The sequence below is a fragment of the Pygoscelis adeliae genome, unplaced genomic scaffold, assembly GCF_000699105.1.
Source record: "Pygoscelis adeliae isolate BGI_AS28 unplaced genomic scaffold, ASM69910v1 Scaffold218, whole genome shotgun sequence".
NCBI lineage: Eukaryota > Metazoa > Chordata > Aves > Sphenisciformes > Spheniscidae > Pygoscelis > Pygoscelis adeliae.
The window spans coordinates 2,498,323-2,525,658 of NW_008825433.1; the positions used below are offsets into that span (position 1 = coordinate 2,498,323).

At 36.2% G+C, this 27,336-nt stretch overlaps 1 protein-coding gene across 1 annotated transcript in view; it reads left to right on the forward strand.

The window, feature by feature from the left end:
- BIRC6 (baculoviral IAP repeat containing 6) overlaps positions 1–27,336 on the forward strand; it is a 171,375-nt gene that overhangs the window by 34,917 nt on the left and 109,122 nt on the right. Inside the window, exons 13-37 of the mRNA XM_009331049.1 lie at positions 322–453; positions 1,704–1,835; positions 2,115–2,293; positions 2,885–3,012; positions 3,891–4,052; positions 4,161–4,292; positions 4,564–4,661; positions 5,913–6,060; positions 10,465–10,598; positions 11,722–11,868; positions 12,420–12,607; positions 13,256–13,570; positions 13,977–14,076; positions 14,545–14,759; positions 14,945–15,153; positions 15,468–15,814; positions 16,761–16,980; positions 17,903–18,036; positions 20,618–20,755; positions 21,510–21,637; positions 22,232–22,363; positions 24,305–24,520; positions 24,897–25,080; positions 25,476–25,631; positions 26,012–26,145. Coding sequence (XP_009329324.1) covers positions 322–453; positions 1,704–1,835; positions 2,115–2,293; positions 2,885–3,012; positions 3,891–4,052; positions 4,161–4,292; positions 4,564–4,661; positions 5,913–6,060; positions 10,465–10,598; positions 11,722–11,868; positions 12,420–12,607; positions 13,256–13,570; positions 13,977–14,076; positions 14,545–14,759; positions 14,945–15,153; positions 15,468–15,814; positions 16,761–16,980; positions 17,903–18,036; positions 20,618–20,755; positions 21,510–21,637; positions 22,232–22,363; positions 24,305–24,520; positions 24,897–25,080; positions 25,476–25,631; positions 26,012–26,145 — 4,208 coding nt within the window. The remainder of the gene's footprint in view (positions 1–321; positions 454–1,703; positions 1,836–2,114; positions 2,294–2,884; positions 3,013–3,890; positions 4,053–4,160; positions 4,293–4,563; positions 4,662–5,912; positions 6,061–10,464; positions 10,599–11,721; positions 11,869–12,419; positions 12,608–13,255; positions 13,571–13,976; positions 14,077–14,544; positions 14,760–14,944; positions 15,154–15,467; positions 15,815–16,760; positions 16,981–17,902; positions 18,037–20,617; positions 20,756–21,509; positions 21,638–22,231; positions 22,364–24,304; positions 24,521–24,896; positions 25,081–25,475; positions 25,632–26,011; positions 26,146–27,336) is intronic.

Genomic DNA, 27,336 nt, shown 5'->3' on the forward strand with positions numbered 1-27,336 from the left:
GCAATACAGTTATTTTCAGTTTAAATTATCAAGCTTTCAATACTGGAATCTAATTACTTAGGAGTAAACTGCAGTTGATTATTAGGAGAAAAGAATTTGGGCAGTGTTAAAGTAAAGCGGGCTGTTTACAGGTCATTCAAAGAAATATTTTTTTAACTGTTTGCTGCAAGTTCAGTTGCAATCCTAATATGAAAAACGTGCTTATATTAGAAATAGTGTTTTGGGCAGAAAGGTGATAAATTTGCTATGAAAACTGATGCTTCTGTTTTGCGTGAGCCTTAAGCAATGCTTATGAAATCTTGCTAATATTTTTATTTCCAGAAGCAGCAGTAGATAGGCAGATCACATTTCCTTTATCTCCAGCTCATAATATTGAAGTGGAGAGAAATGGAAAACCAGGACTGGTTGAATTCAATGAAGAAATGCAGTATATGGATGTAGAGGAACCACAATGTAAGTTTCATTTATCTTGTTATACCTTGTTTAAAATACGAGCTTATTTTTTTCTTTTTTTTAATGATATACTGGAATTTATTTGCAAAAATTTCTCAGCCATTTAAAATAGACTGATTTCTCAGCCCTTTTCGGTGTTGCCTCTCTTACTGGTCTGTTTACTGTATGAGTTGAAAGTTTAACACAAACACACCAAAAAAAAGTACTGGAGAGTTTTGGTGCTTAAAAGCAGATTAGTGTTTATTTGAATTTAGAAATAAAGTAGACTGATATGGCACCTTTCTAACTTAAACTCTTACTCTGTTCCAGCAGTATTTTACTTGGTTTCCTTAGCTAGTTTTAATAGATTTTGTTTTCTTTGCATACCTGGCTTCTGTGGAGACTGCTGCTGTAAACCAAGAAAAATAAACAGCTGGTAAAGAATTCATAACTAGTCATGTTAATTTCCAACTATATCAGGCTTGCTGTGCTTGTTTTTATAACCTTTTTTGTTAATCGGTACTCTTCCACAAAATCTGTTAGACTCTCTAAAAGGCAATCAGATTGGATCCGAGTGAGGAGAGCTACAGACTAAAAATTGATAGCTGGAGTGAATCGGTTCCAGAACTATGATTCTTTTTCTTGGTCCTTTCAACAGTCTTACTTTACACCTTCTTTCCTTTCATGTGATCAGGCTTATCTAGAGCATGATTTTAAACGTCCCTTCCAACCCAAACCATTCTGTGATTCTATGACTCCAACAAAGGTGTTATAAAGGATGGGGGGGAGGGTTCAAAGGGGTGATAAAAGAAGTAGTGCTGGAAGGAGGTTTTTCATTCTGAAGGAGCAGAAGATGAGTGAATGATAATTTTAATATACCACAGGAGAAACAAATTAGTTTGTTTTTTGTTTGTTTGTTTGTTTGTTTTTTAAACTGTTCTGTCCTGCTTCAGGAAAGACCAAGTGAGAGTTGTGGATCAAAATATATTGGTTCATCATTTTATCAGTTGTGTATTTTGTGGCTCTGAGCCAGTCAATGTACATATTATCCACATAATATAACTGAAAATGCTTTGAAAACTGTCATTTACCTTTATTGATTTCACTGAAAAATGGCTTGAAGTGAACCTCAAGTAATTGTTAGTTTTTCGATGTAGAGTTTATATATCTTTGGTGATCAGTTTGACAGTGTATTTTTAACTCATGCAAATGATCAGATTTTGTGACTTAATTATGAGTGATTCAGGTCCATATTACTCATGTATTTTAAGGTCTTAGATTGTGTCCGTTTCTGGAGGAGCACAAGGAAGATATACTTTGTGGTCCAGTATGGCTGGCTACTGGACTTGATCTATCAGGACACGCTGGAATGTTGACACTGACAAGTCCAAAGCTTGTTAAAGGTAAACCAGTTTATTATGCTATTCACATGAAGTATGCGTGACTAAAGTGCATCTCATACTTCTGTAGTCAGACTTTGATTTGTATTTATGTTCACATTGACAAATTCTGCTGTATAACACAGTAGTGAGTTACCTTTTCAAACTGATGCTAAAGTACTGTAATTAATGTAGTTGAGCTCTACTTGTACGCTGTATCTGTGAAGTTGAAATGTGTTTACAACTCCCTCTAGTAAACAATGCAAATTCTTCCCCCCCCTCCTTTTTGTTTTCCACTTTTAGGCATGGCTGGTGGCAAGTACCGCTCATTTTTAATTCATGTTAAAGCAGTGAATGATAGAGGAACAGAAGAAATCTGCAATGGTGGCATTAGACCAGTTGTTAGAATACCATCTCTAAAACCTCAGACTAACAAGGGCCATTCCCTTGCTTCATTGTTGGCAAAAGTTGCAGCAGGCAAGGTAATGAATAGCCAAGAAAGACATCTGTGTTGAAGTTGTAGAACTGGTATGATACATGTAATCTGAAAATGAACTAGCTGTTAGGAGAACTAAGATCCATTAAAAATTACTTTTTTAAGAGTTGACACTGTGTTAACACCTTCAAGAATCAGAGTTCAACATCTCTAAGTTGTTTCTTCTGTGCAAATTTAGTCGAAAAGGTCTGTTCTGCCACTTTCCTATTCTGAGCACTTGTTTTTGAAACAGATTCTGTTTCCATGAGTGTTTTCAGTAGCTGATACACCTCATCCTCTTACGCAGATTTTAGTGTGTGTGTGTATTTTACTCTTGATCGTTGTAGTTGTAAGATTGGGTGATATGATGTACATCTTGTGGACATTATTAGAATGGTTAGAACATAATAAATTACAGAACATTGTAAAATTTGATGTTCTGTATTAAATCAATTAGTGAATAAAAGTAGTCTATTTTAGTACAGTGCTCAAACTGAGAGATTTTACCGAACTGTATGCATTTCACTGAACAAGGTATACAAATGAAGCAGTCAAAAATAACATGATTTATGAATTTTTTTTCCTAAAAAAAAATCAGGAAAAGCCATCTAGCAAAACTGAAGCCACTAATTCAAGAAAATCAGATAATTTGAGAGGCTGTGACTTACTTCAAGAAGTCTCTGTAACGATTCGAAGATTTAAAAAAACTTCCATTTCAAAGGAAAGGTTAGTAGGTGTTTTATAATTCTAAAAAATATTAGCTTTAGTTACACTTCTCATAAAATACTTAGTTCTCAAAATAGCTCAGGTTAAACCACTGTTTCAAGTTGTCATTTCATAAACGTATTTTATATGGAAAATCCTGTAAATTGTGAGTTCAAGGGCACTGTGCTGTGCAAGTTGTGGTAGAATAACACCATGCATGAAATTGTATGTTGAATGATTATTTGCCTGACTTGAAAAGGCAAATGTAAATAAGTTTTCTTGGTAAATTAGATAAATTATTTGGACAGATTTTTTTTAAAGGAAGCATCTTTCCTTTCTATTTCCACATGTTGTCTTGTTTCTTACAGCAGAGAGTATATTATTTGTCAAAAAGTTTAGAATCAAATTTAACTAACAAATTGTTACTCCAAAAAATGGTTAAAGTCTCTATGGATTGGTACTACAGACCCAAATATGAATAATACAATATTTAATTTGTATTACCAACTGCCACCCCACAATGATGGCACTGGCTGTAATGGGCTTAAAGAGGTCAAAGAGGCTGCAAAAGAGGTATGTGCAAATGGTTGCCAAAGAGTGTTGTAGATGATGGAAGTTTGTTTAGGTTTAGAAGTTACTGGACAAGTTAATAGGGAAAAAAAAAATCCCTGAAGTTTACTAAATATACAGTAACCTGGGAAGTTCTATGAGCAGAAAATAGGAAGATTGAGAATGTGTTCACAGAAAGTATCATATATGCTTGTGTACTAGTTTTACTCTCATCTAGGCATCTTTTTTTTCACCACTCCTAAGACAGGATATTGTATGGAGGGACATTTTAATGAGAGAACGGCCATATTGGATAATTCTGTTTTTTATTTCCCTCCCCTCCTCCCTAGAGTTCAACGGTGTGCCATGTTACAGTTTTCAGAGTTCCATGAGAAGCTGCTCACCACTCTTTGCAAGAAGACAGATGATGGTCTGACTACAGAACACGCTCAGAGTCTTGTACTTGACACGCTTTGTTGGCTGGCTGGAGTGTATTCAAACGGACCTGGCAGGTAAGAGGGAAATTGTGTTTAAATTAGCATGGCTATGTCTCAGTATCAGCTCAGTTAAAAAAATAAAGTTTTATATGATTCTCTAAAGTATGCAACTTGTTTTTACAGCTCAAAGGAAGGAAATGACAGCCTGCTTTCTAAAACACGTAAATGTGTCTCTGATATAGTACGTGTTTGCTTCTTTGAAGCTGGGCGGAGCATAGCTCACAAATGTGCACGATTTCTTGCACTATGCATCAGGTCAGTGCTAATTATATATATTCATTTTTATATATTTATATTTTATATATATTTGGGGGTTTTGCATGCAGTCTGAATTGTATATACGTGTTTGTTACTGTTTAACATCGAATTTATAAAGCAACAAGATCTGGAAGGTCTTCTGTTGAGGAAAAATGTGTTAGGGTATGACTGCAAAGAACATCAGTCTTTCAACTTCATCTTCTGGAGGAGATTTCATGTTTCGTTCTTACTTCATTAACTGTTAAAGCGTCCGTGTGTTTCTTTGTAGCAATGGCAGGTGTGACCCGAGTCAGCAGGGGTTTGGATCAGTTCTTCTAAAAGCTTTACTTGACAATATGCCTCTCTTGCCTGCTGCTGCAACAGGTGGTATGTATACAATGTTTGTTGTCATAAAAATACACAGTACATTTGTTGTTTGGCATGTTTTTTTGGACTCTCTTGTGAAATAAGAATTAAGTAATTGTTCAGTTAGTACAAACTGCTTCTTGGAGTGGCCTGGTCAGGTGGTATTCAAGTATGAAGTATGCATTTGTAGATGATGGAATTTTAAGCAAATTAGCTTGCTTAAAACGGAGTGCTAAGGCACTGACATTTTTGGGAGAGCTAAAGTAAGTTTTGCAAGAATTTTCAAAGGCGTTCAGCAACCACAGATTCTGTTGACATAAGTGAGAGTCAGGATTGTCTGTTATTTCTGAAAATTAGGAGATTTATTCCAGGGAGCCTGGCTATCCAAATGATGTCCAACTAGCAGTCCACTTCTGTTACTTCTGCACCAAAAGGAAATTTTTAACTAAATTAAATTCCTTCTTCATCTACATTGCAGACTAATGGTATCTTAGCACTTTGTTGAAGCCTTTTGAGTGCCAGATAGAATGGGAAGATGACTTTAGCACTCGTATTTGGGGTGGCAAGACCTGCTTTGTGTTTTTCACAGTATGATGTTGTTGAATTGCATCTAGCTTGGCATCACCAAGGGGTCTTGCAGGAAAATTAGTTTGCAGTCCAAAATGCTTGTTGTGCTACCACCCATGTAGAAACATTTAACACGCTGTTATTGAGGGTATGGAATGCACAGGGGGAAGGAGGAAGCTGAGGTTTGTGTTTCCATACACAATCACTGCACTGTGCTCCCAGAACTGACCTGTAAGGAAACAGTGCCTCCAGCAAATACAGAATAAGGAGGCAGCAGCCAAAAAAAAGAGGGTAAGAGGAGAGGAAGAGTTGAATCTAGAGTAAGTCTTGGCTGTGAAGGGGTTGGAACCCCTAGCCTAGCACCTTAGTGTATCAAGAGCATTTTGATTGTTGTGCTTAGTAGAAACGCTGGGCAGAAGCAATGAAAGGAGTATGTGTGAAGCTGTCTTTTGGGAACCTTTTTTTTTCTTCAATTATGAATTAGTTGGTAAGAGAATTTGAAGTACTTGTGGAAATTAATGATTACAGAATGATTCTAAATTGAAGTCTCTCAAAAAAACAGGAGGGGGAGAATGCTTCCTAGTCTGTATTCACTAACCATTAGATACTTCATTTATCACTTCCGTTGATTATGCTTCAAAGTATGCTTTCTGAGTGGAAAATTCACATCCTGTTTCACCCGAATTTTTTTTTTTTTTAATGCAGGATCTGTGTATTGGTATTTTGTATTGCTGAATTATGTGAAGGATGAAGATTTGGCAGGATGTAGTACAGCTTGTGCATCATTGCTAACTGCTGTGTCCCGACAGTTGCAGGATCGCCTAACACCTATGGAAGCATTACTTCAAACAAGGTACTAAGAAATGTGGTTGTTTTAAACTTAATAAAAGCAAACATAGAAACTGTCTAATGCCATCCTCTGGTGTTCTGAAAAAGGTTGGCTGTTTAAAAAAAGATGCATTTTGCCGTATTTGTTTGAGCAAGGATTAATTTGATACGGCTCTGGAAAACAGTTTTGACTTGTGCAAAGTTAAAGGTGAATTTAATTGCTATCCTGCAATTTACAGTGCACTTTAAAGCAGAAAATGTGTACGTAATGTTTGAAGTCTGTGCAATCCTTAAGTTAGTATTTATGATTTTTAGTTTAAGGATTAATAAAGCATGTCCTATTTTGAGTATGGGAGGGAATCAAATATACTCTGAATAGTTTCAGTTCTGCATAATGCTATACAAAATTGTAGTCTCTCTGTAAACTGACCACACATTTAATGTATTGCTACTAAAGTCCAGATTCTAAGTGTAGAGACCCGGCATAATTTACTGGGAATGCAGGTTCTTATTATAAGTTATATATCAATGTAATTTCAGACTGTGATGTTGCATCTTTTACATATTGAACTGATTGGCCATTTAACTTTGGATTTACGTGATACCTAAAGGAAATCTCCGGTGGTTCAGTTTTGTAGCAGTTCCCAAAGCCATATTATGATGATGGGAACATGCTGCTGTTAGACAGCTCTTTCGATTGTGATTTGTGGGCAAGAGTTTTCCTCCAAGTCAACCAAGATCAAGGAGAAGAGGTTTGGTAGAGGCTAGTTCAGAATCTTCAGATCAAATTGAGAATTTAGTAAGCTTAAGTTTTTGAGAGGGGGATGTTTGGTTGGTTGGGTTTTTTTAAAAGGACTATAATCCCAAAATACTTGATAAAGACTTGTTCTCAGGTGTTATACTTGGATCCTTATCGTGCTCTCTCCTACATTCCTCTTCTCAGTTATTATTTTATTTCACTATCTGTAATCCTTGCAGTTGATTAGAAGACTTATCCCAGCAATAGAAATGGTGACTGGATAATGGAGAATTTTGAAAAATACACAAAGTGAACTGGAAAAATAAAAGGTTTTGTGTTTTCATGTTGAATTTTCTGTAGAAACCAAATGTGGAGCAGAAAAACATGAAAATTCCACTTGACATGAGAATGGCACCTTTCTGTAGGAATTGACTTGTTCCTTCATATAGATTGTTTCCAAGTACCTCCTTTAAACAGCATATCTGAAATAGAAGTTCTTTTCCTTTCCAGTTGCCCACTTTTGACTTTGGCACATGTGACATTTCAGATCACTTAGTGGCGAACACAGCTGTCTGCATCTCGAGAGAAGCTTTCTGAAGTGAGCCCCTGTTCTTGGCATCCTTCAAGCTTAGGTTTTCTGAATGTTTCTAGATGGTGTTTTACTGATTTTTCTTCTTGGAACTAAATTTACTTTCTCTTTTTAACTCAGTATCCCCGTAGTTAGGATAAGAATAACAGCAGACACATCTGTCTAATCCCATATTTGATTACTATAGCTCTGTCTCTAGCAAGGACTGACTTTCTTGACTTAGTTTACTAATTTAGGCAGTATTTACTGGCCTTTCCTTTATATGTCTACAGATCAAGAGAATACTGTCATTTCTCTTTTTTGATGTAGAAGATAAGTATTAATATATATTTTTTTAAAAAAAGAGAAATTAGTAGGCAGCCATTGCTTTACTCTTTTTCCCTTCCCTCTCTCTGAGTTGTATTTCATCATATTTGTGTGCATTTGTGTTGCAGAGTTTCTAGTATTGTTTTTTTCTTCTTTGTCATTGTTCCCAGGTACAATAGCCTGTTATTTGGTAATCAAATAAAAGCAGATGTCTGCTTAAAGGATCTGCACATTCGTTTTGTCTTAAGGCAGATTAGTGCTCATTTTACTATCATGTGCCACAATAAAGCAAGTAAAACTTGCAAGGATAAGGCCAGATGGGTGTGTTACATGACTTGCAGTTCAGAGAACAACAAAAAAGGGATTTCAGACAGTGTTTTAGGCTGTCCTACAACAAAGCAGGTTGATTTGTTTCTAGCAAATCTGACAAATTTCTCCAGTCTGTTCTTGAAAGCACCTGATTAAAGTAGTGGTGGAATTTAATTATTCTAAATATTGTGAGCTATTACATGGCTTAATTATTCTTATCATTAACACTTGAACTGTCTCCTACCCACGTCTAATCTGAAATCTCTCCTGCTGCAACTAAAGCCTTTTAATGTTTGTGTCCTGTCCACCTTGGTGATGAAGAGCAGATTATTTAATTCTTAACAAATTTTGGATGTCTAGAGGATGTTTCTGTCTTGATCATATTCTCCAGATCTGTAGTCATTCTTAAAGCATTTCCTTGAGCTGTTTTCTTTGGTCCTCATCTTCCTTGAATTGTGGTACACAAAATTGTAAACATTACCCCGGTTAAGATCTCTGAGTAAAGCAGAAGAGGTATTTCACATTTATATTCATTACTGCATAGATGAATAGGGTGATGGATTTTTTTTTCTGTGACATTGTTGATTCATTTGATGGATTTTTTTTTTCTGTGACATTGTTGATTCATTCTTTGTTTTTTATTGATGTAACTTCTATATCCTTTTCCGAAAAGTGTGGCTAATGAAGCTTAAAACTGAACCTTATTCCTGCTTAAGGATCAGTAAAAGGCACTATGCTTATTGAAATAAATCAGGGTTGGACAGAATATATTTAACTCTCTGCAACACATTCAAATTCTGATCCTATTTTGCAAAGCTCTTGTAACCCCTTTTTAGGTTTTATCATCTGCTTACTTAATAAATCGAACTCTTCACTTAAATCATGCAAGTAATCAGTGTTAATGTTGGGCTGACCTAATTTATTGAGTTTGTGAATCTGAGGTCTAAAACAGGCCGTGAAGGTACCCTACTGAATTTTATCTGAGCATTTTTGTGTGTTTTAGAAACCACTTTAAAGTAGCATGTTGTCCTACTTTGCTTATGAATAAAGGTCATGCAGCAAACACGTCAGTCTTGCTAGATGTGCAGTATGCACTTTTTCTGTGTAGTGCATGCTTGTAGAGAGCAACCTAGATTCATCTAATATGGTTTTGTTCTTAGTATAAAGTTGTCGTCTTAAATTTGCTACCTTGGAGGTGCTTGTAAGTAACTCGGTTGGGGAATGTATGTTAAATGGGTTGATCTGTAATTCTCAGATTTTCTTTCCCCCCTCTCTCTTTTTTTTTTTTTTTTTTTTTTTTAAGATCTGTATTAATTATTGCCCTTTTGTATAACGTCATTTTCTGACTAGTTACAGTTACAGTCTTAGTATTGTGTGGCAAAAAGCATTTAGCCCAGCTAGCGTGGAAGCATTTTAACATTCAGAGAAGTCTAGAACCTGTTCTACCTTGTTGCTGGTGTTGTAGTATTCGTGTAGACATTTATCCTTTTGTGACTGCTTGATCAAAAAAGACATTTAAACACCCCAGCCTTCTCAGCATTACCTGTTGGGGGCTTTCCTCGCGTGCTAAAGAATAGAGAAGCTGCTCGGAGGCAGAGGGAAAAGGGAGTGGAAGAACTTCCTGTCGCTGCTGATGTGTTCATGGAAATATTTCATATTTGTTCTGGCTCTTGCCAGTCGAAGCGCAAAGTGTTATATGTTTCTCACTTTTGTACCTACACAGATGCATTCTTTCTTTCTATTCCTGCTTGATAATTTGGCCTGACTTCCATTTTTTCTCCTCTTGTCAGTTGCTGGTAATAGGTATTGGTACACAAAAAAACCAATACTGATTTTATTACTTTGGATTTTCCTTTTTCTTGGCTTATAAAACCCTAATTGATTTGGGACCACCTTGTTACCTGAGTGATTGTTGTTTTTGTTTTTTTTTTTCCCCTGCAGTACTGCCAGAGTAGGAGTAATGAGATTTTCTTCTGTTGAGAGATTTAAAGTACTCGCAAGTGTTGATTGGTATCCCTAGCAGCATTTCCTTTTTTCTTCTTACTTCAGCTGGAAGAACAAGCTGAGGTGGAATTTCTTTGCTGTTTTGGAAAACAGTGCTGTGTTTTTATTGACTTCAGATAAATGTCTGATTTACCATATGCAGGTGTGCATATTGCTGTGGCTAATTGTCTAAGGCTTTAGTTCTAGTTTCCGTGTCTGAGTGTGATTGTGTGTCACGTTTCCAGCACAGTATTACATCTTCAAAACTATTTAGTAACAAAGAGTTACTTATTTAGCATCATAAGTTGTTTGAAAAGGTCACCTAGTAAATGACTCGAATGAAATATAAGTAAATGGTAATTTCTGAGATATGTCAGTTGAATGAAAAGAATAGTTTGGAATATAATAAATCCTGATGATGAAATACTTGGCCTTTTTCTGTCAATAATTTTATATAAATTCTTGTTGTTTGAATAGTGCTGTTTGTCTTATTCCTTTTGCAGATATGGATTATATAGTTCACCTTTTGATCCAGTTCTGTTTGATTTGGAAATAAGTGGCTCTTCTTGTAAAAATGTATACAACAGCAGCATTGGAGTACAGTCAGATGAAATTGATTTGTCTGATGTTCTATCAGGTACGTATGTTTAACAGTAATCTATTGTGAAAGAATTGATAATTCTCTCTATTATACTGTTTTCCTTTAGTGAAGATGTGGTTTTATACTTTCTATCTGTTTTATAGCTGTACATAATGAAGTTCAAGATACTCTCTTGCTTTGTGAGATCTCTTACATTTCCTGTAGCCCTTTAGGACAAGAAAAAAGCCTCTTTCTGGAATCTGTTCTTTTCTTATCCTATAGAAGACCTAAGAAAAGGCTACAGATTAAACAGAAAGGCTGCTATCATTCCCTGGGTCAGAGTCATCTAGGAAGCATCTGTCACTTCTATTGAGCAGCTTCCTTGAGATACGTTATTATTCAGTTAGACTAGCAACCATCTCATAGGCAGAGAAACCTAAATGGATTTTTCTGAAGTCGGGAAGCTGCCCTATGGCACTCTTCTACTTAAATATTACAGATTTAATGAGATATTTTTTTCTGTTTCAGAGGCATTAAAATACCTTAAAAGCATATTTGTATCTATCCTCTCAGGTTAGTTCATAAATGAATCTTCAGGCCATGGAATGTCCTAAGAATGAGATAATTTTTACCTGTCAGGAAAGTCTTTTCATAGCAAGCATATTCATCAGTCATCATGACTCCTTTCCTTTTCTTGTATGCTCTTGTCCATCTCCTTCCCATCCCTCCCTCTATACAACACTGAATTTGTTAGTATATTGAATAACGGTCTCGTTTTTATACTAACTTGGTATATGATTTTAGTCGGTCTGTTATTTTCTTTCTCTTCCTTTCCAGTGACATCAATGTATTTTTGCAGGCTAATTTTCTCACAGTGTAGAAAGTGTAGAGCATCCATATATAATTTATTTCTGGAATTAAGAAGGTTACACTATGCTTCTGCTGTCACATTTGATAGTTTACTTATTAAGGTACTCTGTTCAGAATTGGCAACATTATCCATTTTAAAATATACTTCTATTTACATTGTGGATGTGATAGTATTAAGGTGTTTGTTCCACAACATGAAGTAATAAAATACGTGGATTATATTTAATTGTCCCTTTCGACTTTTCATGACTTGAAATGTCGCTATCAAGAAAACATTAGCTGATTGTGCAGATATTTATTTCTCTTTCAGGAAATGGGAAAATAAGTAGCTGTGCAGCTGCTGAAGGTAGTTTTACTTCCCTTACTGGACTTCTGGAAGTTGAACCTCTGCACTTTACCTGTGTTTCAACAAGTGATGGAACTAGAATAGAAAGGGACGATGCAAGTACGTTTACTGGTATATACAATTTTTCATTTTTTCTACTTAGCATAGTTCCACAGTATGATATTTTTAATTGGACATAATGAGCACTGTTTGACATACAGATTGCCTATAGTTTTATGTGTTGAAATGTTTTGGGGTTTTTTTTAAATAGTTATTCTGTGTGAAGTTAAACTTCTTAGAGCTTAACAAACAAACAAACAAACTGGATTCCAAATTTATTAATTTGAATCAATTTGTTTCTATCAGAGTATAATATACAAGCTTGTATCTTTACCTTGCAGTCCTGTGTGCTGAAGGAATTCCAGGGCATTAGGTGGCTCTTCTGTAATGAAAATGTTGCATGTATCATGAGTGTGCATAGTCTATAACTATATATATGGTTTACAGACTATATATACTTTGTAATTCAAGATGATGTTACTTTGTAGCAAAAACTGGATAAAAGGAGATATTTCTCATTTTTACATTGCTCTTAACAATTAGCAAAGAATTAAATTAAAGGTGTGTTTTATCATTTCTTTTCTACATACATGTTTTTGTTTTGTTTGTTTGTTTCATGCCAGTGAGTACCTTTGGGGTTACCCCAGCAGTTGGTGGCCTCTCTTCTGGAACGGTTGGGGAAGCCTCGACAGCACTGAGTTCAGCAGCCCAGGTAGCTTTGCAGTCTCTCTCTCATGCAATGGCCTCAGCCGAGCAACAGCTCCAGGTGCTGCAAGAGAAACAGCAGCAGCTTTTGAAGCTTCAGCAACAGGTTGGAGGCTATTTGGCTATTTTTTAATGCTGTCTCTAAACTTCAAAAGCTGAGAAAGTAGTTGCAGAGCTAGTCACCTTTTTTTTCTTTTTTTTTTTTTCTTTCTCCATAGTGTATTTGAGGAAGGAACAGCTCTGCACCAAGGATCACTCTTATTAAGCAAAATGCTGAGAGTGTCTCCCATGCTGCTTTGGTCTTTCAGACTTGTTTTTTGTGTATTTTGAGGGTGGGTTGGGAGTTTGTATTAAAACTAAGTCTTAATACATAAGTATATCACTCTGAAATTTAAAAAGCCCGCTGAAATGAAAAGCGCAATTGCCGACACAGGGAAGTACCAGTCATAAAGCCATTGTCACCATGAAGCTTGGCTGTGTTGTCTCTACTTTGCTGTTCAGTTGTAGTTTTTTTATTATTATTTGATTACTCCAATTAATTACTTAATTACTCATGTTCCTCAGCAAGTGAGGTCAAATTGAATAGAGTTTCATTTTTCAGCGTATAGTTGGACATCTAACATGCCTATGTTGAAGATAGCTTGGATTTATTAAATCCAGTTTTATAATGAAAGTTGAACTTGTAGTTCAGTACTACTAGTGTGTTCACAAGCAGTATTATCTGTTACATACACTGCTTTCATTTTCCCCACAGAAAGCTAAGCTGGAAGCAAAACTGCATCAGACGACAGCAGCGGCAGCAGCAGCAGCATCAGCAGTTGGTCCTGTTCACAACTCTGTGCCTTCTAATCCAGTAGCAGCCCCAGGGTTCTTCATCCATCCTTCAGATGTCATTCCACCCACACCAAAAACAACTCCTCTATTCATGACTCCACCTTTGACTCCACCTAATGAGGCAGTTTCTGCTGTTATTAATGCAGAGCTTGCTCAGCTTTTCCCTGGTTCAGTCATTGATCCCCCAACAGTTAACCTTGCAGCACATAACAAAAATACAAGCAAGTCCAGAACGGTAATTACTTTTGTTTCTTTTTCTTATAGAAACAAGATGCTGTAAGCCTTATCAGGATCTAATTTGTACTTGAGTGCTAGTAAATACCTGTTTATTTGGATGAGATATGAAAATTACATCACTAAATTTAGACCATATGAAAAGGAAGACTTATGAAAGCAAGATAGAGTTATAGTACCTCAAATGGCTTCTTTTAATTGGAGCTAGCTTAACTGTATAAGGAGTTATTAATGCTTTGAACTTCATAGTTGTGGTTCATGCTCAAATCTAAATGTAGTGAGGTGTTGTCAAAATTGTACATCTTTAAATTGCAAGAGGTTTTCTTACAGTCTTTTGTAAAGAACAGCTTATTATAAATGCATATATTTTAATGATTTAATTTTACTGATGTTTTCCCACTCCTCAGAATCCACTTGGATCCGGTCTTGCCCTTGCAATATCTCATGCTTCACATTTTCTTCAACCTCCACCTCATCAGTCAATTATTATAGAGCGAATGCACTCAGGTAAAACCAGAATTCCTAATAATAATTTTGACACATTTTCTAATAAGAAGTGGAATATTTTCCAGGGTCTTAAGTAAGTTGCTTAGCTGCAGTCTAACTTGGCTTTCCAAAGAAAAGATATTTCTCAGTTTGCATTTCTGTTTTATCTGGAAGTTTAGGACCCAGCATTCAGTGATGTTTACCAAGTTGAAAAATCCTGGGGGCTGGGGGAGTATGTTGGATCTCTGGACAGAGCACCTGTTCTGAAATGATGCATAAAAAGCGTAACAAATCAAGTTGAAGCCAAAATTTTCTTTTCAATGGGTGTAAGCTGTAGTGAGAGATTCTGAGATTGTGCAGCTATTTTTAACCTCAAATATACACCTTTTGAACAATATATAAACAATGGCTTTATTGTTTGAGAAGAAACATCTCTCTGCTGGTTAGCATGCACTGGTATTTTAGGCAATCCTGTGGTTTTTCCCCTAGGTGCAAGAAGATTCGTGACCTTAGATTTTGGAAGACCTATATTACTGACGGATGTATTGATTCCCACTTGTGGAGATTTGGCTTCTTTGTCAATTGACATCTGGACTTTAGGAGAAGAAGTGGATGGAAGGCGACTGGTAGTGGCTACTGATATTAGCACCCATTCACTTATTTTACATGACTTGTTACCACCCCCAGTTTGCAGGTTTATGAAGGTAAAAGGAGATAGACTGCATACTCTATCTTTTAAACTGTCGATCTTTGTTAGTATGTGAACTTTCTTTTAAGTTCTCTTCAGACCAAACTTTAGTTGGCTATAAATTTTATGAATTTTTGACTTGGTGTTTATTTTGCCTGCTTTGATACAATTGTGTTACAGTATAGTTGTGTTCTCTTTCAGATCACTGTTATTGGTCGATACGGTAGCACAAATGCCAGAGCAAAAATCCCATTGGGATTTTATTATGGCCATACCTATATCTTACCCTTTGAAAATGAGCTGAAACTAATGCACGATCCCCTTAGAGGAGAAGGTGAAGCTGCAAATCAGCCAGAAATTGACCAACATTTGGCAATGATGGTTGCGTTGCAAGAAGACATACAATGCAGGTTAGAAGAAAAAAATATATGTACTTAGTAGTTATTTTAACTTAAAAAACTGGGATATCATAATGTTACAGACTTTTTTTTTCTTCCCATGATATTCTTCACACCAAAGAAAACTCTGCCTTTGTTGTAGAGTTGTTACAGTGAATATCTTTATAGCAGTAACAAAGCCTACCACTGTATTTTTTTTTTTTTTAGTATCTGTTTTAACAGTGCATTCAAAATGGACCAGAAGTCGTCTTCTGGCAGGGTGACTGTCAAATGTATTGCCGTTTGCTAATGTCTATTGAATTGTGTGTTGGAATGTTTCCCTTTAGGTACAATTTGGCCTGTCATCGGTTAGAAATCCTTCTGCAGAGTATTGACCTGCCACCACTCAATAGTGCTAACAATGCCCAGTACTTTTTACGAAAGCCAGACAAGGCAGTAGAAGAAGATAGCAGAGTATTTTCTGCTTACCAGGACTGCATTCAGCTACAGCTTCAACTCAACTTGGCTCACCATGCTGTTCAGAGGCTCAAAGTAGCTTTAGGTGCAAGCAGGAAAACGCTGAAGGAGCAATCTGATCCAAAAGAGTTGATTCAGATGTCATCCACGGAACAGTTACGCACCATCATTAGATACTTACTGGATACTTTGCTTAGTTTGCTTCATTCTTCCAATGGTTAGTATTTTTTGAGGTTTTGATATTTTTGTCATGTTAGTAGAAACAATTTGCAACTGTTTCTATTTCTTGATCTGTACTTTCCCCCTAGAAAGCTTTTACACTATGTTCAGATATGTTTTACTATGATTGTAGTAGCTGGTAACATACAGTGTAAAGTTTCACCAGTGACACCAAGCCAACCTAACCACTTCCTGCTCCCAAAAAGGATAGGAGAGGGTGTCGAGGTCCTTCTCCCTTTTCCATAGTCCTGGCTGCATATTCCTTTGTTCAGGTAGTCATCTGAGCCTTCTGTGGGCTGATTCAGTTTGCTGAAGTAACAAAAGACTGCCCAGGTAGAATACTCATGTTGTTTTCGTAGGTAGAATCAGCTTGCGGAAGGATTTGTGGGCACTGAAGCCTGCGCAACACTGGGGATGGATTAGGCAGAAGTGGGGAGGGGAAGCAGAAATGGCTTCTGTGGGGGGAAAAAAAGTCATAAAACCAGTATCTCTACTCAGTTAATGATTTTTAATATCCAGTAAGGATTTTTATTTCCTAAACTTGCCATTGAAAGAGTTCTTGGCAAATCGAAATTGAAAAGTCTGAGTAGGAGTGGTGGGGTTAAAAAAAAAAAAAAAAGCAGAACATTGCTATATTGATAGATAGGTGTGTCTATCTTGTAATTTTCTGTGCCAGTTTGTTCTTAAGCATGATGATGGTTTGGTTTTTGCTTTATGTAGATTCCTTGGGGGTATTTGTACTGACATGAAATTGATTTGTTTTTGACCAAATAGCCTGGTCCTTATGGGTTACCTGCAAATTACTGTCTCCCTATGTGTTCCCTCCTCCTTCCCCCCTGTGCCAATTAGTCTAAAGTTTTAAAAACTTCCTGCAAACTTTTTCCTCCTATGTTTTCAAGCCATTGCCTCCTTAAACATAGTTGCTTGTTCTCTTTTCTTAAAAGGGCACTCTGTTCCTGTGGTTCTGCAAAGTACTTTTCATGCTCAAGCTTGTGAAGAATTATTTAAACACCTGTGTATCAGTGGAACCCCAAAGATACGATTGCATACTGGCCTTCTGCTTGTTCAGCTCTGTGGAGGAGAAAGATGGTGGGGTCAGTTTCTCTCAAACGTACTGCAGGAGTTATACAACTCAGAGCAACTTCTCATATTCCCACAAGACAGGTAAGGTGTAAGTCTATAATGATACATTACCTATGAACCACTTAAGTAATTAAATCGTTCATAACTTAACATTGGAGTTGATAAAATGTGACTGAAGGATACTTATCCATCTATTCCATTGACTTAAGACATAGTCCCAAAAAAGCACTGCAAATGATAAATGTCTGATTGCAGTTATTTATTGCACCGATTTGGTGCTTGCACCGCAGTAAGTTGCTATTTTTCCTTACTTGGAGGTCTTTGCATACCTAGCAGGATTGCTCCCCAGTGTCAAAAATTGCCTTCTCCTTTATCAGGCTTAAATGCACCCTCATCATAGAGCTGCTCTTCTAATGCATTTTGGAAGTAGGACTGAGACTGGAAAGCACACTATTAGCATTTAATACAAAGGATTTCTCTGAGATAAGAGCAAACAAGCGTAGAGTTGAGCATTGAATGTTAGATGTGTTATTTCAGATTATTGAGGTCTTTAATATTCTAAACATTAGCATTTTATTTTAATCAAATATATTTGCTGTTCTGTAGATTTTGCCTTCTTTGGACAGCAACTTTTTTTTTTTTTAAATGAATTGATTCAAGGATATAAGGATATATGGATTTAATTCTCTATCCCTGCTATTCAGTATATCATATCTAATAGGAAATAAACCAGATGAGATCTTGTTTCAGATGTACAAATTGGAATGCTCTGCTGACCTCTTGAGGGTGGAAGAGAAAATGTTCACCCTAAAATATTGCATTATCCTTACACAATAGAATGTGAAGTCCAGTTCACTTGCTGGGCCACAGTACTGCTTTCTGTAGCAACCTGCTTGTGTCTCAAATGAAAGCCTAGGGGAATATTGTTCTATAAGGGGTGTTTCAGACTATTACTGGATCTGAAAAAGAAATAAAATCTTAAATATGTAAATTTTATTTTTAGGGTCTTCATGTTGCTTTCTTGCATTGGCCAAAGATCGCTTAGCAACAGTGGTGTTTTAGAAAGTTTACTTAATCTCCTGGATAACCTGCTGTCACCACTGCAACCTCATTTACCTGTGCACAGAAGAACTGAAGGTAGCCTTCTAATTTGGGAAACTATATTTTCATATTCATTATAAGCTAGGAAAATGTGAGACTAGCTCACAATTTTTGGTGTATTAAAAAAACAAATTGCTCATTTACTGTATTTCCAAAACACAGTTGTCTTTTAAAATATGCTTAAACTTCTTGTTCTTTAGGTGCTAAAAGAGATTCCTTCCCCCACCCCACCCCCGTTTAAACCTGGGCAAAATCTATTTGGTTGCTTTTAATTCAGCTAGGAAGCTTTAAAGTTTTAACAAACAGGGGGGAACATCCAATGTGTAGACAGCTCTAGTGACTCTAGTGAATGACTTTGGAATTTAGCAGTTTGGAAAGAAGTGCCCCTTTTTGCTCATGAGATTCTTTCTAAGTTTCAAGCTTTTGAGGTAAAACATGGTTATGAAGACAAGTTTGTTAGGTGTAGCTGCATGGTTTCTGCAAACTCCGTGGGCATTTTTTGTAATCACAAGGAATTTATGGTTTTTTGACCCTAAAAAAATTTAGTGAAATTATATTCTCCAAACTTGATTTTCTTTGGGTGTTTTGTTAACTACCCTAAGTTTGAAGAAAATGCTTGCTTTTGAAAACATCGAACTGGGCTACTTCATTTGTTACGTACATGTAGCAGAGTATTGTAGAAGATATGTTGTTTAAAATTCTCTAGCCTTGTGAAGTTGATAAATGCCAGCTGAGACTCCACCCTTACTTTTTACCTTGTCTCCTGATGTAAACAAGCCTCCAGCTGGTGTCAGAAGCTGTCCTATTGCTTCCCATTGGTCTACCGTGTACTTTCTCTATCGTGGCCATATCCTGCTGTAGTCTCTAACTAGTTTGAGGCAAACCCAAGCTTACGTCTCCTCTACCTCTGTTTGCACTCTCCCCACAGCTGCCAATTCCTTTCATAGCTCTTGCCTTACTAGTTGTCCTCACGGAGGACTTTAGGAAGCAGAAGTAACTGATACTTCAGAGCTTTATTTGCTGGTCTTCCAGCTTCCTTCCTCCTGGACAGTACAGGTGAGTACTAGGGCATTATTATGTGTGGTGGAAGCATCAGGTACGGCAGAAGAAATTCCTATTTGAGAACTATCACACATAACTAAGGGTCAAAGGGGTAAAAACGTTGGGGAAAAAGTCAGAAAACAAAGGACAATCAGAGCAAGAGGTGAGTGTTGTGGGTAGAGAGAAGTTGTAAACTTTGAGGCAGAGGGGGAAAAAAGGAATAAGCAAAAAACACTTAGAGGGAGGGAGAGAAGCTGAAAATTTTGATTTTTTTAGGAGAGAAAAGGAAAAGAAATGCACTTGTTTAAACAGAAGTATGAAAAGGTATATACTTCACCCTGCAGCAGGCTCCTTTCTTTTTATTCTGCCAACCGGAAAGGTGTGTAGCAGTCACCAGCGCTACTCATTTCTGTTCTTGCAATTTAGCCTGCAGTTCCTGTTCAGGTCCTGTTATGGGGAGGCCTCCTGTTCCTCTGCCTGCTTGGGGTGGGCTGCTTTCTGCCAGTGCGGACAGGAAACTGGAGTTAACAATCAGGGCCTGCATCCTATTGCTTGGGCTGCCAGCAATAGGCAGCAGTAGCAGTGATTTTGGACAAGTTGTTTCTGTGCCTTAGTTTTCTTGTTTGACCTGGAATTAATAATAGCTTGAGTTAGTTAAAGCTTTTTTTGAGATCAGTGCATGAAAAGTGTAGTGTAGTTAAGTGTGGCTCAGCACAGTGCACAGATACGAAAATATGTTTGTAACCTCTAGTACTAATGACTTTACTGTATTGATATGTAAAAGTATGCCACTTGCATAATGGCTGTGATAAAGTGGTCATTAATTGTAGGTTTCTGGACTTTACTGAGCATTCATGAGTTCACTTTAGAACTGTTCATTTAGATTTGCTCATACACACAAAGATTTTTCTCGCATGATGTGTAAGATACGGGTTTTTTTCCCTTCTGCCTGTACAAAAATACTGCATTTAATGTGTGAGACTGAAATAGGCAATAGCCAGTCATTAGTGCCGCCAGCATGGTTCATCTAGTCTGAACTCAGTCTTGGCTTTCCTGCATCTTAATCAAATGGCTACGTGAAAATACACTAACAAAGGAGTAAAAATGAAAGTATTTGGGTGCACGGTTATACCTGTCTTGTTGGAGCCCTGGTTGATGGAGGAATTTCACACTACGGAATTTGAGACATCTAATTTATGTGCTTTAATGCAAGCAGCTGTCATTCTGCATTTGGTATTTAGGAAATTTACACATACAATTTTTGACTTTAAAAAAAAATGCTGCTTAATTTTTAGCTTTAATAGTAGAAGTGAAGCTTTTGACTTCTGACTTCATCAGACTAAGAGAACTGTGACATTTTCTCTTGCACCTGAGTTCTATACTGAAAGTTTGATTCCTTCCCTCATTTATGAGTGCTCAGACTCTTATCCACATTTAAAAATAAAAAAAAAAGGGGGAGTGGAATCTTTGTGGCCTAGTGAAATGTGTGTCATCTGATGCTTTTTATGATTTCTTTAAAACTAGTTTGTTATGGCTTCAAAATTTATTAAGGCACTCAAATCTACTTATTTTGAAGGAGTTTTAGACATTCCCATGATCAGCTGGGTTGTAATGCTGGTGTCCAGACTACTGGATTACGTAGCTACTGTTGAAGATGAAGCAGCCACAGCCAAGAAACCTCTGAATGGAAAGGAGAGGGAACGATTTTTGACAGGTATGTAACACTTATTATGAAAACATGCTTCTGTGTTACTGGTTTGGGAGCTGTTCAAATAATTAAAATGTACTTTCAATTCACTTGAAAAATGAGATTGTAAAAATAGATGTTGTGATCATTTTATTTGCACTGCTGTCTGCTTCTTTATGTCCCCTTCTCCTTAGAAATATGACGTCTTCCATTTTTTTAAAGTGAAAAATACAGGATTGATTTTTAGTTTGTAAAATGTCTGTATTATCCTGTGACTCCAGGACCTGGCAATTGAGAGTACACCATGTTGAGACAGTTTGTATTGTGAGAAAGGGCAACAGTATGACTTCATAACTGCTTTGGTATTTGCCATGGTATTTGTAGCCAGTATTTTTAAATGCATTTTTTTGTCTGTTTGTTATTATTTAAGTGGATTAGCTATGGTTTTCTTTGAACATCTTCTCTAAAAATGAAAACTGTAAAGCTTTTGTGTTATGGAAGCTGTTCAGGTATTTTTATTTAGGACAGTCTTGCTTACCTCCTTATATGTTTTAAAAATAATGAAAGCAAGGTGGTACCACTGCATTTTAAAATTGCACAGAAATATTACCATCAGTGGTGACAGTTGCATGACGCTAAGACAGTTTTAGATTTTGCTTGTTTCTTTAGTATTTAGTGTATGGAGATGCTAACCATTGCTGCAATGTAAATGCTTTTCTCTGGAGTTAAGTGAGGTTTAATAAGATGGATTAATGTTTCCTTTTTTTTCTATTTCCATTAGGAAACCAGTGGAGTTTTATAAATAATAGCCTTCACACTCAGAGTCTGAGCAGATCTACTAAAGGCAACAGTAGCCTAGATAGACTGTATTCCCGAAAGATCAGAAAACAGCTTGTGCATCATAAACAGGTGACTTCCAGCACAGTAGTAGCTATTTTCACAGAAGTATATCTCATTTATTGTATATCTCATTTCTTGGAAGAACATCTTTGGCATTGGGACTCATTCAGCCTTGCTTTTGCATAGGTCTGGTTCTGTAGCTAAAGGCTGCCTTACTTCTTTGACATTCGTCTCAAACCGTGGGGCATGGGATCTGCTGGAAGAACAGATGTTGGAGTGTACTGTTGCACTCTGTGGCCCATATTGGACAGTAAATATAATTTATGTTCTAGATAAATCTGAGTGCAAGCACCTAGGCTGTGATTTAAAAGTTGGTAATTCTTAAGGCACAAAATTTTCATTTCTAAATGCAACCATGCAGGTTTTATGACCCTGGACATATATATCTTGAGTTCCTTTAAAAATACTGTTTCTTCTTAAAATTCATCTGTTCTGGGTCTGCTAGTAGCCCTTTGCGGTGTCTTAGTTAAAATTGTGTATAAACTGTATTTTAAAAGGTCAAGCTACAATTTGAACTGAAGATTACTATCATATGAACATACTGATCCTTTTAACATCTTATTGCTTACATTTTCATTTTTTCCTATTAACATTTTCTTTTAGCAACTTAACTTATTAAAAGCAAAACAGAAGGCTTTGGTGGAACAGATGGAAAAAGAGAAAATACAAAGCAACAAAGGATCATCATACAAACTTTTAGTAGAACAGGCAAAACTAAAGCAGGCTACTTCAAAGGTATGATGCTCTGAAACTGTAACTGACTTCTTGTCCTTTGTGTGAAAAGACCTGTTCCTGCAAAGTCATTTTTGTCCTACGTTGACCTTATTTTAAAAAGTTGTTTCATCATGGCAGCTATCAAGTATATTCTGATGCTGAAAACAGCAGCCATCTGGAAATTTCTGGCACTGTGAAAACTAGTTTGTCCTTCTGCAGGGTTTTTTTTAGGTAGTCATGGTCAAAATCACTAACAATCTTGTAGCTTTGGGAGTGCCGGTCATATGTTTAAACTTTGGATAACATATACCAATAGAAATGTAAAATAATATTTTATATGGCTAACTTTTATGCATGATACTCTTCTGGATGCTCTCCTGGTTGAGTAATCAGAAAAGAATCATGCCAATGACTGTCTCCCTGAACTAATAAGTATGACTTTTGAGAACATTTTCTGACCTTTCTCAAAAGCTTCTTAGCTTCCTAAAAGTACCTATCACGTAAGTTGTGGCATCTTGCAGTAAGCCCATACTGAGAGTGGATGTGGTAGTTAAAATTTTGATTATGAGATGAGGTGCTGAAATTCAGGGATTTCTGGAGATGGCAACATCGACTTTGCAGGGAACACAAAAAAATGTGTAAATCTTTCCAGCTACCAAACTTAGGTATCTCTTTAAATACTTACTCTCTAGTTCCAGAAGTACTAATGTCTGTTAGGATGACTGAAAGTAGGCCTGTGGAAGGAGGTTATAGAATGTTGGACCTTAAAGGTAATCTAAAGGGAAATCTTACAACAACTTCCAGTAGTTATGAAAAAGAACCCCCAAAATTTAAACACCAGCATAAATATAAATCCCTAAGTTTTCACTAACTCTCCTTGTCATCAGCTGTTCTTTCCTGCACCGTCTTCTGCTTTATTCCAGCAGCTTGTATCAGGGGGGCTACTCCACTGGTGGCCCCCTTGAGACATCTTTAAATGAGTCACTGGCTGAAATAAGCTGTCCAGCTATTTAAGTTTCACTTTATAGCAGCCATATTGCATCAAAAAAGCATGTTGAAATAAAAAGTTTTCCCCTTGCAGTTTCTTAACAGCTAGTTATGGCATTACTGTACACTTGATAGTTGCATTTCATGCAGTTTTTACTACTTTGCCTACTAATCACTTTCAGTTATGACAAGCTGTGAGTAACTTAAAACATTTATTGTGTTTAGGAGAAAGCTGAAACCTTTGTGTTAGTAAATAGTTCTTTCTCTGGTCTACTTCAGTAGCTACTACTTAAGTGAGATTGTAAGAGGCGTTTGTGTTATCTGATTTTAGACTGCTTGTGTAGCTGGTAAAATGAACTGATCTGCTAAATGCGTGCCCTCGGTGGATGGGAGGATAAATGAAAGCACCTTCTTTCCTCCATTGAATTTGTAGACCCTCTGTCAAAAAGGCTGTAGTTTAGAGCCCTGATCAAGTATCAGGCTAGTTCAATTTATGGTGGCTAATGAACACTTTGTACCCTGGAAGTATTAAGAAAGTTAGAAATTATTGATGGTTGATCTAATGTGAAGAACTGAGACGTCAGCATTCTTGTAAGGGTAAATTTCCATAGTAGCTATTTTTATATGCAGTTTGCTTCATGGTAACCATAGCTTTATATGCAGGTGTGGAAATATGACAGAAACTTCTAAAATGCATATTCTCAATATGCTTTATGGCAGACATAAAGGCTTAATTGGCACTTGTGCAGAACTGGATAATTTGGTTATGAGTCTGTCACCTGAGATAACATGCTGCCAAAACAAATTTCTGCCACTAAAGCCTTAATTCCATTCCAGATTCTCATATATTCTTAGACTCTCCTCTTTTTTTAAAAGTTTTACAGTTACTGTTATTGCTGTCTCAGATTTTCACTGGGAAAAGATTTAGAGGTTAGTTTTAAAATGTAACTGTTGTTTCAAATTTAATTTCTGCAGCACTTCAAGGACTTAATACGCTTACGTCGGACTGCAGAATGGCCTCGTTCTACTTTAGATACAGAAGTATCAACAACAAAGGAAACTCCAGAAATTGAACCACTTCCATTTACACTGGCACATGAACGTTGTATTTCTGTAGTGCAGAAGCTGGCACTCTTTCTCTTGTCCATGGACTTTACTTGTCATGCAGATTTACTTCTGTTTGTTTGTAAGGTAAACAGAATATGGAACATCACTCTGTAGCTGCAATGGAGACCACATTAAATAAGCTTTTTATTACTGCTTTTTTGCTGGCTTGATGGTAAAAATTAGCTGCAGCACTAAAATTTCTAGTAATTTCTGGTGAGGTAGTTTTTCTGAACTGTCGCCTTTTGTGTAACTTACAATATGATGGCTTCAAAATTGTGTAGAAAAAGTAACTTTAAAAAAAATATTTCCATATGATTAAACTTGTAAAAATCTAAAATTTAAGCTAGTAAAAATACTCGATTTACTTATAAGCAAAATCTAATAATAATAGAAAAATTAAAGCTATTACATATTCTCATAGTGTTAAATATGAATAGGCATATATTTCTTTTTTTAATAGGTTCTTGCTAGAATTGCAAACGCTACAAGACCAACAATTCATTTATGTGAGATTGTAAATGAGACTCAGTTGGAAAGATTATTGCTGCTTCTCGTTGGAACTGACTTTAACAGAGGAGACATCTCTTGGGGAGGAGCATGGGCTCAGTATTCTCTGACTTGTATGCTGCAGGATATTCTAGCAGGTTTGTTTTAAGTTCATACTCTTCAGAATGTACATTACACTTGAAACTTTCTTCCTTTAATGTTTTAGGGGGGTTTTATTATTACGTTAGAATCTGCTGACTCTATTAAGATAGTTAAAAAAAAAAAAATCGTAATTGAGGTTACTGTGTAAAAAACGCAATTTAAAGTTGCAGTTACAGTCAGTCCTGAATTAGTGACTTGTGCATTGAGAAATTAATATTTATATGACCCTGATTATTTGAAAATTATTCAGAACTCCTCCCCTTGAAGAAGTAGCCCTTAGAGAATTTAGAGTTCGATGAAGAAAAACAGACAGTTGGCCTAGACACTGGGATGTTGATTTGTAACTGGAATAAAACTTGAAATAGAGTTGTCTGCTTAATCTAATACGTAGGAGAATTGTTGGCACCTATAGCAGCTGAAGCTATGGAAGAAAGTGCTTTGGGAGAAGATGCTGGAGCTTCGGCTGGGGATTCTGATGACTCTCTCCAGCAGTCCACAGTTCAGTTAGTGGAAACAATAGATGAGCCTTTGACACATGACATCACAGGTAAATTATCTTGACGTATATATGTATACTGAAAAAAGTAAAAAAACCTTTGCTGTTACTCATCTATCAAAATATCAGTAAAGGATTTTTGGTGATAGGATAATTAGTTTCTGAAAATATAGGCAGAATATGAGCAATTCTTCAACTTAGTTTTACATCTGATCAGTAAAAAATGGTTATTTTTCTGATTACTTTAAAAAAGGCAACTTGATTGCATTCATTGACTTCTTCCACTAAGAGCTGTAATATTAAAAGCCTTAAAATTATTCACTAAGAGCTGTGATAGTAAAAACCTTAAAGTTATCCATTAAGTGTATGATATATATCCATGTTTTGTAATTTGTACTTGGTAGTATTAATACTTTTTTAATCATTCAAAGGTGCTCCACCTCTGTCATCTTTGGAAAAAGATAAGGACATTGACCTTGAATTACTGCAAGACCTGATGGAAGTTGATATTGATCCTTTAGATATTGATTTGGAAAAAGATCCCCTTGCAGCCAAAGTCTTCAAGGTATGGCACACCTGAGTTTTCAGGATAACCTTTACATGTGAAATAGTAAAATCCTTTCTCTCTTACACTTCTTCATTAGTGGTACTTGATGTCTTAGACCTGCTTTTAGCTTTATATAAAGGTTTAATGTAGAATGACAGGAAAGAATGTAAAGATTGTGTTCACATCTCAGATGTATACATATCTCAGTTGACCACAAAATAGTTTGCTTTTGCATGAAGATATCTGTATAAACAAGACATTTATAACACGTTAAAGACAACAAAAGCATAATATAAAAGAAAAATAAGATCTAGTCTTGTCCTTTTTTATTAAGAATAGAGTGCCATTTGCTTCTGCGATTGATCTCAAGAGTTAATACTGCTGGTATTGTGTGTTTAAAAAAAAAAAAAAAAAAAAGCAGTAGCTAGTGTTCAGACCAGCTTCAGACTATGAAGAGAAGCAACTAACTTCAAAACTTATTTCACTGTGGAACAAGAAAATTATTAAATGCTTTCATACTTAAAATGGAAGCTATACATATCAGAGGTAGTAATGTTACATTTAGATGTAATAGTATATTATCAAGGTATATTAAGAAACAAAAATATTTTGGTTGTAAAGAAACACAGGTGTTCATAATAAAATGTTGAGTCTCTCTTCTCTGTCCGTAAGGATGGCACTCTCATTTGGAGTTTTCCCATTCCTCTCACTATTGACTTAAACCTTTAGCCTCATTTGAATTAACCTAAATTATCTTTCTTACTACTTGCTCAGACAACGCAAAATTTTCTTTTTTTTATTCTATATTCCTTCATATGTCCTTCCACTGATTACCTATCATGAAAAGATTTTTTTCTTTAAATCTGACCCTACCAAAATATTCCACTTACTGTGTAATTTTTGTCTTACTGATGTTTCCCTCCTCTTTGTTCTGCTATCATTTCATTTGGCAGTACTCCTTAGTCCACTTCATCCACAGGTACCTTCATGATCTTATTGCCTGATTGGATGTCCTCTGAAAAACAGACAGAAAAACACTTCTTCATTCTTAATCCTTATTAAGACTTGCTTCTGTATCTGTAAAATGATAGTTGATATTGGATCTTGCCATAAAAAAGAGAGACGTACACAAATAGCCTTCATACAGTCTTACATTACTATTTTTTTTCTTGTGATCCGTAGGCTTTCTAAGTGTCTCAAATTATGACA